At 52.2% G+C, this 13,851-nt stretch overlaps 1 protein-coding gene across 3 annotated transcripts in view; it reads left to right on the top strand.

Annotated features, from left to right (window-relative positions):
- IL18RAP (interleukin 18 receptor accessory protein) overlaps positions 1 to 12,617 on the top strand; it is a 31,603-nt gene extending 18,986 nt beyond the window's left edge. For 2 of the 3 annotated variants that reach the window (XM_059658852.1, XM_059658854.1), the window contains 5 exons: positions 4,085 to 4,208; positions 5,987 to 6,138; positions 7,709 to 7,846; positions 10,560 to 10,733; positions 11,322 to 11,766. In XM_059658852.1, the coding sequence (XP_059514835.1) occupies positions 4,085 to 4,208; positions 5,987 to 6,138; positions 7,709 to 7,846; positions 10,560 to 10,733; positions 11,322 to 11,692 (959 nt within the window). In that variant the 3' untranslated portion in view covers positions 11,693 to 11,766. Of the gene's footprint in view, positions 1 to 4,084; positions 4,209 to 5,986; positions 6,139 to 7,708; positions 7,847 to 10,559; positions 10,734 to 11,321; positions 11,767 to 12,100 lie in introns of those variants that run through there. The other variant, XM_059658853.1, reaches the window with a different exon arrangement.
- The last annotated feature ends 1,234 nt before the right edge of the window (positions 12,618 to 13,851 follow it).

Here is a 13,851-nt window from a genome sequence, read left to right as displayed (position 1 = left end):
TTCCTCAAAAAACAAGAAAAACTGGTAACAAATTATCTAACCTTGCAACTTAAAGAATTAGAAAGAGAGCAATAAGAAAAGCCCACAGTATCCAGAAGAAAGGAAATAATAAAGATCAGAGCAGAAATAAATGACATAAAGATAAAAAAAACAAACAAACACAAAACAACAATACAAAAGATCAATGAAACCAAGAGCTTGTTCTTTGAAAGGATAAACAAGATTGATGAACCTCTCACCAGGCTCACCAAGAAACAAAGAGAGAGAACCCAAATAAACAAAATCACAAGTAAAAGAGGTGAAATAACAACTGACCCTACTGATATACAAAGGATTGTAAAAAAAAAAAAAAATACTACGAACAACTATACTCCAAAAAACTGGACAACCTCGATGAAATGGACACATTCCTAGAAAAATACAAGCTTCCAAAACTCAATCAGGAAGAATCAAAAAAACTGAATAGGCTGATAAGTACTGATGAAATTGAAACAGTAATCAAAAAGCTTCCAGCAAACAAAAGCCCTGGACCAGATGGCTTCACAGGGGAGTTTTACCAAACATTCAAAGAAGACCTAAAACCAATCCTTCTCAGACTATTCCAAAAAATTCAAGAGGTAGGCATACTTCCAAGCTCTTTCTATGAAGTCAGCATTACCCTAATCCCCAAACCAGATAAAGATACCACAAAGAAAGAACTACGGGCCAATATCCCTGATAAACATAGATATTAAAATCCTCAACAAAATCCTAGCAAACTGGATCCAGCATTACATTAGAAAGATCATACACGATGACCGAGTGGGATTTATTCCAGGGATGCAAGACTGGTACAATATCTGCAAATCAATAAACATGATACATCACATAAACAAATTGAGAGACAAAAATCATATAATCATATCACTTGATGCAGAAAAGGCATTTGACAAAGTCCAACACCCTTTTCTGATAAAAACGCTCAACAAAGTGGGAATAGAAGGATCACACCTCAACATAATAAAAGCCTTATATGACAAAGCTACAGCCAACATCATACTCAATGGTCAAAAACTAAAACCATTTCCCTTAAGAACAGGAACAAGGCAGGGATGCCCGTTTTCACCACTCCTGTTCAACATAGTACTAGAAGTACTAGCCGTTGCAATCAGACAAGAAGAAGAAAGAAAAGGCATCCAAATTGGAAAAGAAGAAGTAAAATTGTCATTATTCGCAGATGACAGGATACTGTACATAGAAAACCCTAAAGACTCCTCAAAAAAATTATTAGACTTAATAAACAAATTCAGCAATGTAGCAGGATACAAAATTTTTTTTTAAATATATTTTATTGATTTTTTACAGAGAGGAAGGGAGAGAGATAGAGAGTTAGAAACATCGATGAGAGAGAAACATCGATCAGCTGCCTCCTGCACATCTCCTACTGGGGATATGCCCGCAACCCAGGTACATGCCCTTGACCGGAATCGAACCTGGGACCTTTCAGTCCGCAGGCCGACGCTCTATCCACTGAGCCAAACCGGTTCCGGCAAGGATACAAAATTAATGCCAAGAAATCTATGGCATTTTTTATACACCAATAGTGAACTTACAGAAAGAGAAATTACAAAAACAATCCCATTTACCATTGCACCAAAAAATTAAGCTACCTAGGAATAAACTTAACTAAGGAGGTAAAAGACCTGTACTTGGAAAACTACAGGCCATTGAAAAAAGAGTTAGAGGAAGACATAAGCAGATGGAAGAACATACCGTGTTCATGGATTGGTAAAATCAACATCATTAAAATGTCCATACTTCCCAAAGCAATCTATAAATGCAATGCACTCCCCAGTAAAATACCAACAGTTTATTTCACAAATCTAGAAAGAACTCTCCAAAAATTCATCTGGAATAAAAAAAAAAATAAAAAAAAAACACGAATAGCTGCAGAGATCCTGAGAAAGAAGAACAAAGTAGGAGGGAATCTCAATACCAGATATCAAGCTGTATTACTGAAGCAGGGGGTCCCACGGGGGTGAGGACGACGGAGCCCCAACGCGCTAGGGCATCTGCATGCACGACTCCGGAGACCAGGTTCAGTGACACAGATCTGTTTTATTGTGGAACTACAGGGTATATATAGCATGAGGGGACCAATCAGAGGGAGACACATTGCTACAGGCAACCAATGGCTGAAAGGCTGGGGTACTGTGCACGTGGCTCTAGGAGTTCGTTCAGGCAGGCGTTGCTACTTCCTGGTGTGCCGAGGAAGCATGTCATGCTGGAGTGTGCTCACACCATTGCATCAGCCGCAGCGCTGAGACATACTTCCCGAGCTCTACGTACATGTTACAAAGCCACTGTTCTCAAAACTGCCTGGTACTGGCACAAGAACAGACATATAGAGCAATGGAATAGAATGGAGAACCCAGAAATCGACCCAAACCACTATGCTCAAATTAATATTTGACAAAGGAGGCATGAACATACAATGGAGTCAAGACAGTCTCTTCAATAAATGGTACTGTGAAACTTGGTCAGACACATGCAAAGAAATGAAACTAGACCACCAACTTACACCATACACAAAAATAAACTCAAAATGGATAAAAGACTTAAACGTCAGACGGGAAACCATAAAAATATTAGAGGAATCCACAGGCAACAAGATATCAGATATATGCTGAAGCAATTTCTTCACCGACACAGCTCCTAGGGCAATGGAAACTAAAGGGAAAATAAACAAATGGGACTACATCAAAATAAAAAGCTTCTGCATAGCAAAAGAAATCATCAACAAAACAACAAGAAAACCCACTGCATGGGAGAACATATTTACCAATGTTATCTCTGATAACGGTTTAATCTCCAACTTTTACAGGGAACTCATACAATTTAACAAAAGGAAGACAAACAACCCAATCACAAAATGGGCAACACATCTAAATAGATACTTTTCAAAAGAAGACATAAGGAAGGCCAAGAGACATGAAAACATGCTCAAAGTCACTAATTATCCGAGAGATGCAAATCAAAATGACAATGAGGTATCTCTCACACCTGTCAGAATGGCTATCATCAACAAATCAACAAATGACAAATGCTGGTGAGGATGTGGAGAAAAAGGAACCCTCGTGCACTGCTGGTGGGAATGCAGACTGGTGCAGCCACTGTGGAGAACAGTATGGAGTTTCCTCAAAAAACTAAAAATGGAACTTCCATTTGATCTCATTTCTAAGAATATATCCCAAGAAACCAGAAACACCAATCAGAAAGGATATATGCATCCCTATGTTCATAGCAGCACAATTTACAATAGCTAAGATCTGGAAACAGCCTAAGTGCCCATCAGCAGATGAGTGGATGAAAGACTGTGGTACATCTACACAATAGAATACTACACCACAGTAAAAAGGAAGGAACTCCTACCATTTGCAACAGCATGGATGGAGCTGGAGAGCATTATGCTAAGCGAAATAAATCATCAGTCAGAGAAAGATAAAGATCACAGGATCTCACTCATTTGTGGACTATAATGAACAACATAAACCAATGAACAAAAACAGACCCAGAGACAGAGAAGCATCGATTAGATGCTCAAACCTCAGAGGGAAGGCAGGGGAGGGTGGGGGTAAGGGGAAGAGATCAACCAAAGGACTTGTATGCATGCATATAAGCATAAGCAATGGATGCAGACAACAGGGGGTGAGGGTGAGGGCAAGATTGGGGGGATAAGGGAACAATGGGGGATAAAGACACATTTGTAATACCTTAATCAATAAAAAATTTTAAAAAATAGCTGATACTTTATTACACATTTATAATACAAAATCTTTTAATTGATAGAAACATTCTTTCATAACAATAACAACAAACAACAAAAATCATAGCCCATGTTTGCGATCTCAGCATTGCCACTGCAGATGCGCAGCTGTGTGCATGTTTCTGCCTAGAGGTGGGCGGGCAAGCAGGCGGGCGGGCAGCTCTTCCCGGCCCTGCTGTGCCTGCGGCCTGAGGGCAGGGAGCCATGTCCACAGGTCTCTTGCTGCGCCGGACAGCGTCCTCACTGCCCTCCTATATACTGTGGCCCCTTCTTTTGCAGGAAAACCTTTGACTCTTAACTGCACGGCACGATTTGGCTTTGAAGAGCACTTCAAACCAGTGCTGAGATGGTACAGCAAAGATTCTGGTCAGGAGTTGGAAATCCCAACAAAGGAAGGGGGAAGGTAAGGAGAACATCAGAGGACAATATTCTTTGCAGCCCACAATGCGTGCTCTCATCTTCGGAAACCTCTGTGATGTGCACACGGAGGTGTACACACACACACACACACACACACACACACACACACACACACAGACAGTGTGCCAGGAGCGCCAGCTAGTGGTGAAAATGAAAGTCAAAGTGCACATTAACTTTAACCCTGGGCCAAATGCGGCTTCGGGCAGGGCCATGGAGCGAAGTATTTAAGTGGCTTTCAAGTTCAATGTTTAGCAACAGTTTGCTGTGGCTGCTTTAGACATCACGCAGACAAGGGGACAGACAGTGGCCCAGGCTGCTGGAACAGAAGCAGCGTGTCCGACAAATGGGGGGATGCTGTCCCCCAGCCCCCGTTCCCCGGTGCCCACTCAGCATACCCAGGTCTCCAGAGTCATTACAGCCAGAAAGTACTAAATGAGGAAACGCTGCATGACCAAGGGATCTGACCAAAACTTACGTGAAGTGAGGACAGGGCAGCAGTGCAGCCTGGGAAGGGAGCCTGAGCGGCGGTCTGTCTTGAAATGCTTGGAAGCTACTCTGTTTTCTAGACTTTGTTGCTCTCAAGAGCACAGACCTGAATTAGTGGCCAGAATGAACTGCGAAGACAGTTTTGCTTCATAAAATGGAAATCTCTAGCCATTCACATCTATCCAGCTCCTCACAGAGCTGGACACAGGCCCCTGGAGATTAGGGCTTGGGGCCAATCTGCAGGGCTTGTCGCTAAAAGATATAGTTCCTCGTCTTTCTAAGATCTGTTCCACAGCACCAGTCTGTGGGTTAGCACGCCTCTGATTTATAAAACATTTCCATAAACAAATATAACGAAGGACAGGTTTTTGGAGCAGTAATCAGATTTAGCAAGAACTTCTAACACAAGGAAAGTCATTGGGTCCCCTATTAAGCTGATACTGCATCTAAGCTCAAGGGAGCTGAGTATGAGAGAGGGTGTGCTCTGACCTCACATGCCCTCTGTGTGGGTGTTTCCCACCCATGGGCAGTGTGAGTGTGGGAGCGCCACGGTGCCCCCTGCAGCCCCTGCCAGCCCCTGTGAGGGGCGGACGGGCAGGTGAGACCTCAGCAGTCTCCGGCAGCAAGAAGCGCTCTGTGGGGAAGCGTCAGTGTTGATGTCTCCAAGCAACACCCCCTACAATATCACTCGTGTAAACAAGATTCCTTAGGGTGAGGACAGAGGCAAGATTGGCAACTTTAGAGAATCCACATTGTGAGGAAATAAAGACCCCCATTCCTGGCTGGTCCTGGATGGGCAAGGGCACAGGCCAGGAATCAGGTCCCACGTCTGGCTGCGTGAACATGGGCTCGCCTTCTGTGCCTGATCTGCATTGCTAGCCAAGTTAGGACACTCATGCCGCACCTGTGGGCTTCCTGTGAGATGCAGAGTGGAGGGATCCGTAACCCCCGTTTGTGCTAAGACGGCCTGATACAGAGTAAGCCGTCCACGGAAGTCGTAGATGTTCATAAATTCTTGTTAGCATCTTTTCAGGGAAAGGCTTAGAGTGAGCGAGGCCAGCTGAGGCCCACAGGCGAATCACACCTGAGATTCAGCGCTCTGAGGCTTAGCAGGTTCATCATTTAAACTCGAGCCTCCTGGCCGCGTGAAGCTGGGCACCTCCTGCTGGTTGCCCCAGCTCTGCAGAGGCCGATGCTGGCGATCGCATGGTCCCGAGACTGCAAATGGGTGTCATCGTACGTCCTGGGCAGCTGTGATGTCTCCTCCTTTCCTAGCGTGAAACCCACCGTGGAGGCGGAAGTCATCCAGCGCACCGTCCACTTGGAGAGAGTCACCCAGAGTGACCTGCACAAGACGTTCATCTGCTTCGCCCAGAACTCGCTGGGGAACAGCACGCAGCCCCTCCAGCTGAGGCGGAGGAAGGGAGGTAGGCCGGGCACAGCTGCCTCCCTGCGGGCCAGGCTTTTCCTAGCAATAGTGCTGTGGTGAGAGCAGCAAGACAATGCTGGTAGACAGCCTTCTGTGCACTTCGCTGCTTAACTCAAAACTCTGACCAAGACCACACACTAGTAAGTTTCCTATCAGTGATCCAGACCTGGTCGCCTTAACCGATACCGGGCACATTGGGGCTGTGTCGGGAAAGCCCATCATTCATTCTCCCACTCATTCCACAAACACCTATGCGAGCTCCATGCGAAGGCCTTGTGCTAGAACCTCGTCCCTCTCTCATTTTCCTCTCCTGACTTCTGAATCCAGGAAACGTGATGGTCAGGTATTGGAGCCTGGAGGGGGGAGAAAGTGCTTCTGCTCAGTGTCCGGGGGTATGTGTATATCACAGACCACAGCCCTTTAGAGCTGGATGGGTATTCCAGTGAGAAATCGCTTTTAATTCTTTTGAGATGAAGCTCAGAGATGAAAGCGATATCATTCATTCATTCAGTTAATAATGATTCTAGAACAGCAGACTGGCTGCTCACGGGATTTCAATAAGACAGCCTTTGGCTCTGGCCCGTGGGCACTATATAAAGGGGTGTCTCCTATGCTAGGTGCATGGAGGGTGCGCCAGACGCACCTCCTGGCCACAGGGAGCGTAGGTTTCAGTGGGGATGACTGTACCTGAAACTGGTTTGCAGTGAGAGGGTGCAGAGCCCCGGGGACCGTTCCCGCGGAAAAGAAGTAACAGTGGCTCCCATCACTTCCCAGGCGCCCTGCCCAGCACCTGCCCCTTCCCAGTTCTCCCCACTCAGTGTAGGACCTCCCTCCAGGTGTGGCTGATGCATCTCAGCCTTCAAGAGGAAGCTCCCGTGGCGGCCATGCTGCTGGGATAACAGGGTGGAGACGCTGTGGATGGGCGCAGCGGCGGGCGCTGTGCACTGGCTCACGGCGCTGTGTCCCGGTAACCAGACAACCAAGGGGTCCGGCGGCCGGTCACTACTTGAGCCAATTGCAGAGACAGAGTGGAATCCTAGCTGAGCGTTTATTCCAATCCTGCCGGCGGCAGCAGGGAGAGCAGCCGGTCACCCACAAACACCTGCTCTGCCCCATAAGCCGGCGGCTTACATTGGGTAGAAGGACACGGCTCTGTGGGGAAGTAGGGATTGCAGGCATGGGGGAGTGGGCACGGGATAATCTTACAGGTTACAAGTCATGCGGGCTGAGGGGGGTCGGTCACGGAGGGTGGGTGCCTCTGGGCGCCCTGGGACCAGATTACAGGTGACAGGGGCTGGGGTTGCAAAGAGCAGGTGCCTCCGGGACAAAGTGCCTCCGGGCCCAGGTGCCAGGAGGTTGCAAATCTTTCCATAGTGACACGCAGTTCTCGGAAGAGGACGGACTGCGATCCCATATGAGCTCCGTGCCCTGGGTGTGCAGCTCCCAGCCAGGAGCTGCTCTGAGCAGAACAGAACCGCCCCGTTAACAGGTTAACAGAGCAGGAGCCATGGTTCTTACCCTTGTAGCTGGTCCCCAATCTATTCTGTTCCTGCCCCTTCCGTCCCCAGTGGTGTTCCTGTACGTCCTCCTGGGCACCGTGGCCACCCTGGCAGGCGCGCTGGCAGCAGGCGCGCTGCTCTTCACGTACTGGATTGAGGTGGTGCTGCTGTGCCGGACCTGCCAGGACAAGGACGAGACGCTCGGGGGTAAGGGCCGCCCGCTCTGGGACTGTCCCTCTGGAACTGGCTCAGGCACAGGAGCCCAGAAACGGGTGTGCCTGACGCCAACCTGCCCGCCGAGCCACCAGGGCGGCTGCACCTGGAGGCGCAGGGCGCAGGGCTCCTCACTCCAGCGGGGTGTCCGCCATGAGGCTCACACAGGTGGGACCTGACACGGTCTCCTGCTGACCGCGAACTCGGTGCGGGACCCAGCCCTGGGACTATGGTTGGTTCCCCGCCGGAGGCCGCGGGCGGGGTGAGCGAGCACAGCTGCGGCCCTTAGAGCAGCCCCTGCGCTGCTACCTCGCGGGGAAGCCGAAGCCGGCCGGCAAGCCCCCAGCCAGACAGTCTCGCCCATGGCACTGCTCGGCAAGGGCGGAGCTTGGGCGGGCCCCTTAGTGTGGCCTCGTCAGCCTCGCCTGTACAGCCAGGGGCCTGATGGTGGAGGGAACGTCCCGGGTGTGACGTTGTGTGAGCTGCAGGCCCCGTGCTGTCGGCCAAGTGCCGTCCACTCCCGAACAGAGGGCCGCTTCTGTGTTCTCTGGTCCATGGGCCCAGGGTTAGAATGTTTGTAGTTTTAGCAAATAGCTCTGTTGCCTGGAGAGAACACAGCCCTCTGCTGGCCTCCAGGCCGGCACTTAAGCCCTTACCTGTGGGGAGCCCCCCACACCCCAGGCCAGCTCTTACCTGCGGGGAGCCCCCCACACCCCAGGCCAGCTCTTACCTGCGGGGAGCCCCCCACACCCCAGGCCAGCTCTTACCTGCGGGGAGCCCCCCACACCCCAGGCCAGCTCTTACCTGCGGGGAGCCCCCCACACCCCAGGCCAGCTCTTACCTGCGGGGAGCCCCCCACACCCCAGGCCAGCTCTTACCTGCGGGGAGCCCCCCACACCCCAGGCCAGCTCTTACCTGCGGGGAGCCCCCCACACCCCAGGCCAGCTCTTACCTGCGGGGAGCCCCCCACACCCCAGGCCAGCTCTTACCTGCGGGGAGCCCCCCACACCCCAGGCCAGCTCTTACCTGCGGGGAGCCCCCCACACCCCAGGCCAGCTCTTACCTGCGGGGAGCCCCCACACCCGGGCCAGCCCTTACCTGGCAGAAGCCCCCACACCCGGGCAAGCCCTTACCTGTTGGGAGCTCCTCACACCCCAGGCCAGCTCTCACCTGGCAGGAGCCCCCATACCCCAGGCCAGCTCTCACCTGACAGGAGCCCCATACCCCAGGCCAGCTCTCACCTGACAGGAGCCCCCATACCCCAGGCCAGCTCTCACCTGACAGGAGCCCCCATACCCCAGGCCAGCTCTCACCTGGCAGGAGCCCCTCACACCCCGGTCCAGCTCTCACCTGGCAGGAGCCCCCATACCCGGTCCAGCTCTCACCTGGCAGGAGCCCCCACAGTGCTCCCCCACACCAGCCACCCATGAGGGCTGTCAGGTCTCCAGGAGCCGTAAGTGAAAAGCTCCCTCACCTTCCCTGAGACCATTCACTGAGACACGCACTAGAAACCCTTAGGCAAGCAGGCTGCTGAGATTCATTTAAAACGAAGGTCAGCCTTCTTGAATTAAGCCAATATCTGGTCATAGTCTTGTTTCTCTGACAACTTCAGCTTCTGCTAAAATCTGCTTGTCCTGCGGTTCTGCAGCTTGTACGGTGGGCGGGAGCCTTCTCTGTGACCACGCTCCTCTCACTGCCACGGACACGTCAGGAGCCTGGTGTGGGCAGGACGGGCTGGGCACAGCCAGTCAGTGCCCGCTCTGGCCAACCCGGGGCTTTCCAGCAAAATGTTTCCTTCATGCTGGTGATGATACACAGAAGCTTAGAATGTCGCATTGTGAATGTCTAACAGGTTGTCTAACTCTTCCGCGCTCTAGTTTTATTACCCAAGATCCATAATGTTTCCCGATTATAGAAAAGTCCTAGTTTGCTGGGCTTGGAAGGAGTTGGGACAACTGTGGCATGTTCCACATGAAACTGCGCAGCGGAACCTGCCGGCCACACCTGAGCGTCCTGCTCCGCCTGGGGGACTGGCTGCCTGGAGCAGCTCCCCGCCTGGCTGCGTGGTGCCCGCCCCTGACTCCAGGCCCGCTCCTCCCTCCTCCCTAGAGGCCCCTAGGCCCGCAGGGCACTGGTGCTGTGGCTACCCTGTAGCTGTGACCGCTGGCCCGTGCAGAGCACCAGTGTGTCCGACCCCAAGCCAGGGGCTCACCTGGAGATTTCCTGCCACTCCAGGTAGTTGGTTAGCGTGGCCCAGTCATGAATGTGCATTTGAAATCCTTTGTCAACGGAGGCACTGGAGACCTAGACCTGTCCTGGGACAAGTGCCAGAGCTGCAGAGCCCCTGGAGGAGGAGGACGGGCGCTGATCCGTGCTGCTAAAGGCCAGGCACCAGCTTTCTGATCTGCTACCTCCTGCGACCTGCCAGCGTCCGCGGGGCTTTGGCCGTGGGGCTCCTCCCGAGCAGGACGTGGCGCGCGGGGCCCACGTGGCCACCACAGAGGCCCGGAGCTTCGGAAAGTGAACCCACGCGGCTCCTGGGCTGACAAGGGCACACGCCCAGTGGGGTTTGAAATGGACTGGCTGCTGCTTTTATTTTTTGTCATTGATTCAGTGATGACCCCACACCCTGCTTCACACGCATTTGCCATATGTTTGGATCACAGGTAGGTGTGCGTGGCTTACACTGCTATCATCCTCTCTCCAGATAAAAAGGAGTTTGATGCTTTCATCTCCTACGCCAAGGGGAGCGCCTCTGAGAGCGAGTCCGCCTCGCCCGTGAGTGAGGACTGCCTGGCCTTGAAGCTGTTCCCCGAGGTTTTGGAAAACAAATATGGCTACACCTTGTGTTTGCTTGAAAGAGACGTGGCTCCGGGAGGAGGTAGGCCCGGCCCGCCTGAGGTGTGATAGCTCAAAGGGGCGGTCAGTGCCAATCTGTCCCCTCGCCGCTGGGGCTGGCCCCGCTGGGAGGGCTGTGAGCTTCAGACACCTGGGCAGCCACGTGTCTATCACGTGAGCCTCCATCCCAGGGGAGAGGACAGAGCTTCCTTGGCACCTCACAGGATGACCCTGTTCTTCCCACTGGGTGGCCCCTGCCATGGGGGACGCTGCCGGCCACCAACGCAGCACCGGCCACGGGCTACGGGAGCCTGGGCCAGGCCTCTGCCTTCTCCATTCAGATCTACCAAGGGGCTGGACGGCCTGCGCTCCTGATCCCGCCCCTTGTTCCACAAGCTTTGCTCCTAAAGGAGTGGCCTTTGAGGAGACAGCATGCAGGGAGAACTGCAGGTTGAGGCGCTGGGCAGTAGGGTGTATCCCCGCTGTGGATAGGGCGGCGGTAGCTGGTGAGGTTAGTGGAGCAGTCTGCTCTGCCTGGAAGGGAACCTCTGGGTAGGTCTGGGGGAACCAGGGTTATTGTGACTCCAGGTTTAGCAATAAGAGTGTAATTAATTAAATCCTTTCTTTCCAGTGTACACGGAAGACATTGTGAGCATTATCAAGAAAAGTAGAAGAGGAGTCTTCATCTTAAGCCCCAACTATGTCAACGGACCCAGTGTCTTTGAACTGCAAGCAGCAGTGAGTCTTGCCTTGGATGATCAGACGCTGAAGCTCATCTTAGTCAAGTTCTGTCCCTTCCAAGAGCCAGAATCCCTACCTGACCTGGTGAGGAAGGCTCTCCGGGTTTTGCCCATAGTCACTTGGAGAGGCCTCAAGTCGGCGCCTCCCAATTCCAGGTTCTGGACTCGCATGCGCTACCACATGCCCATGAAAAACCCCACGGGGCTCCCCTGGGGCCACCTCAGGGTTATCTCAAGGGCTTTCTCGCTGGGAAGACAGTAAGACAGAAGCCCCTGGGAGGAGCTCCCAGCCGAGGCACTGGCGACCTGGGCGTGGTGAGCAGAGAGACAGCCGGATCGGGCTGATCTAAAGTGGACGGTGCTCGGCCCCCTGGGACGGCCCTGGGGCTGGGCCTCTGGTCTCTTGGACTGGACAGAGGGAGAGGGGATTCTCCAGCCACTGCAGACGCTCAGCACACTCCCACGGCTTTCTTAGTGGTCACCAGCATTAGCAAATGTGTCCACTTTTACTGGTGGCTATGGACTATCATGTCTACTCTGTATTGTACATATACATTTATATATATATTCACAATAAAATAAATATTATTTCATTAGAAACAAGCAATTTTAACTTTGTCAAATATTTCTCTGTAAAGAAGGTAATTCTTGCTCCATGTTCACCCACTAGCTCTGGAGCACAGAAAGCGAGTTGGAAGGCCGGATGGGGAACAGGAGCCACGTTAGCCTGTACTCTCGTCCTGTGGGCACGGTCCCCTCTGGCAGATGAGCTGGCTGAGCACCTCGCCAGGACACAGGCCTGGGAGCAGAGGAGGGGTATTTTCAGCTTCTCCTTGCCGTTGGCCTTAGGGCAGGACCGACCTGAAGTACAGAACCTTACTCTGGGCCAGTGGAAGGAGGGACCATCTGGGCCATAATGGTTGGAGCAATGAATGGACTCACAGCTACACACAAAGTGGAAAGACGGTGGCAAGAGTCAGCAGCCAAGATACAAGCCTGAGAAACAAGCCTCTACACATCAAAGGACAGCAAGGCCGGACTGGGCAGAGCTTCTGTCTAAGCCCTTCCCCCTGAGGCGGATGCTTCTAGTCCGCGCTTCCTGGCCTGCCGGCCGCAGGGCAAGGCCTGCTGGTCACAGGTGCTTTGCTGGAGGACCGAGCAGCTGTTCCCCGCAGACGAGAATTTCATTCTCATGTATTTGTTTTCCTTCTGAGAGTTCAAATAGTGCTCTAATCCGCATGAACATAAAGCCCTCTCACCCCTGATCCATCTGAGTGGCAAAGAAGAGCAACTTCTGGACTCATTCACATGTGCTGTGTCACTCATGCGCGTGTGCTGTGTCACTCATGCGCGTGTGCTGTGTCACTCATGCGCGTGTGCTGTGTCACTCATGCGCGTGTGCTGTGTCACTCATGCGCGTGTGCTGTGTCCCCATTTGCGTGTGCTGTGTCACTCATGCGCGTGTGCTGTGTCACTCATTCGCGTGTGCTGTGTCCCCATTTGCGTGTGCTGTGTCACTCATTACCGTGTGCTGTGTCATTCATGCGCGTGTGCTGTGTCACTCATGCGCGTGTGCTGTGTCACCATGCGCGTGTGCTGTGTCACTCATGCGCTTGTGCTGTGTCACCATGCACGTGTGCTGTGTCACCATGCGTGTGTGCTGTGTCACCATGCGCGTGTGCTGTCACACCCACGGTATAAGTGGAATCCGAGTTTGCAGCGACTGAACATCACTGTCAGGGCCACCGAGCAGAGCTGCAAAGCGCTCTGGAGCTCCTTCATGAGTCGCCCACATCATAGCAGCCACTGTGGCTTTGGCACCAAGGAGCATCCTTGTTGGGAATCCCAGCAGTAAAGTTAAGGACGAGTGAGAGGGTAGGAATTATTCCTGCAGGAAGTTTCTTGTGGGAAGGCTCATTGCAGGGTCTCGCTGGGGAAGAACCCGCACTCAGGTTGTGACTTCGTGGTCCGGGGACAGCCAGATCGCTGCTTTTCCTGCCACGAACGCCCTGGGAGCTAGGACTCACAGCCCCTTTGGCCAGTCTACCCAGCTTTACTTTATTCTAAAATAAATATTGCTGTAATTAATCCGTCCCTTGGTCCAGAGTTCTGTTCTGAGCTTAACAGAAACTTGAACTGAGCCTCTGATTTGTATATTTATGAAAAAGAAATGATTTGGGTCTAACACATACAGGTCCAAGTGTAATCTCCATGGCCCAGGGGATTGCAACCGCCCTGGCTCTGACACCCCGCAGAGCACTCGGCGGGGCCCTGGGTGGCATCTCAGGGCAAGCCGATCTCACAGCTTTCCTGGTCTCTCTGAGTTTCAATGCCTGTATTTACTGTCTGTATTATTTCCAGGTCACAGGGGCAGGTAAGATGGAGTAAGCATACACCACCTTCTCTCTCCCAGTAATTATA

This window comes from Myotis daubentonii, chromosome 12 (genome assembly GCF_963259705.1).
Source record: "Myotis daubentonii chromosome 12, mMyoDau2.1, whole genome shotgun sequence".
In the NCBI taxonomy this organism is placed as follows: domain Eukaryota; kingdom Metazoa; phylum Chordata; class Mammalia; order Chiroptera; family Vespertilionidae; genus Myotis; species Myotis daubentonii.
Note: the sequence above shows the minus strand (reverse complement) of the source record. Positions and strands in the feature narration are given on the sequence as shown.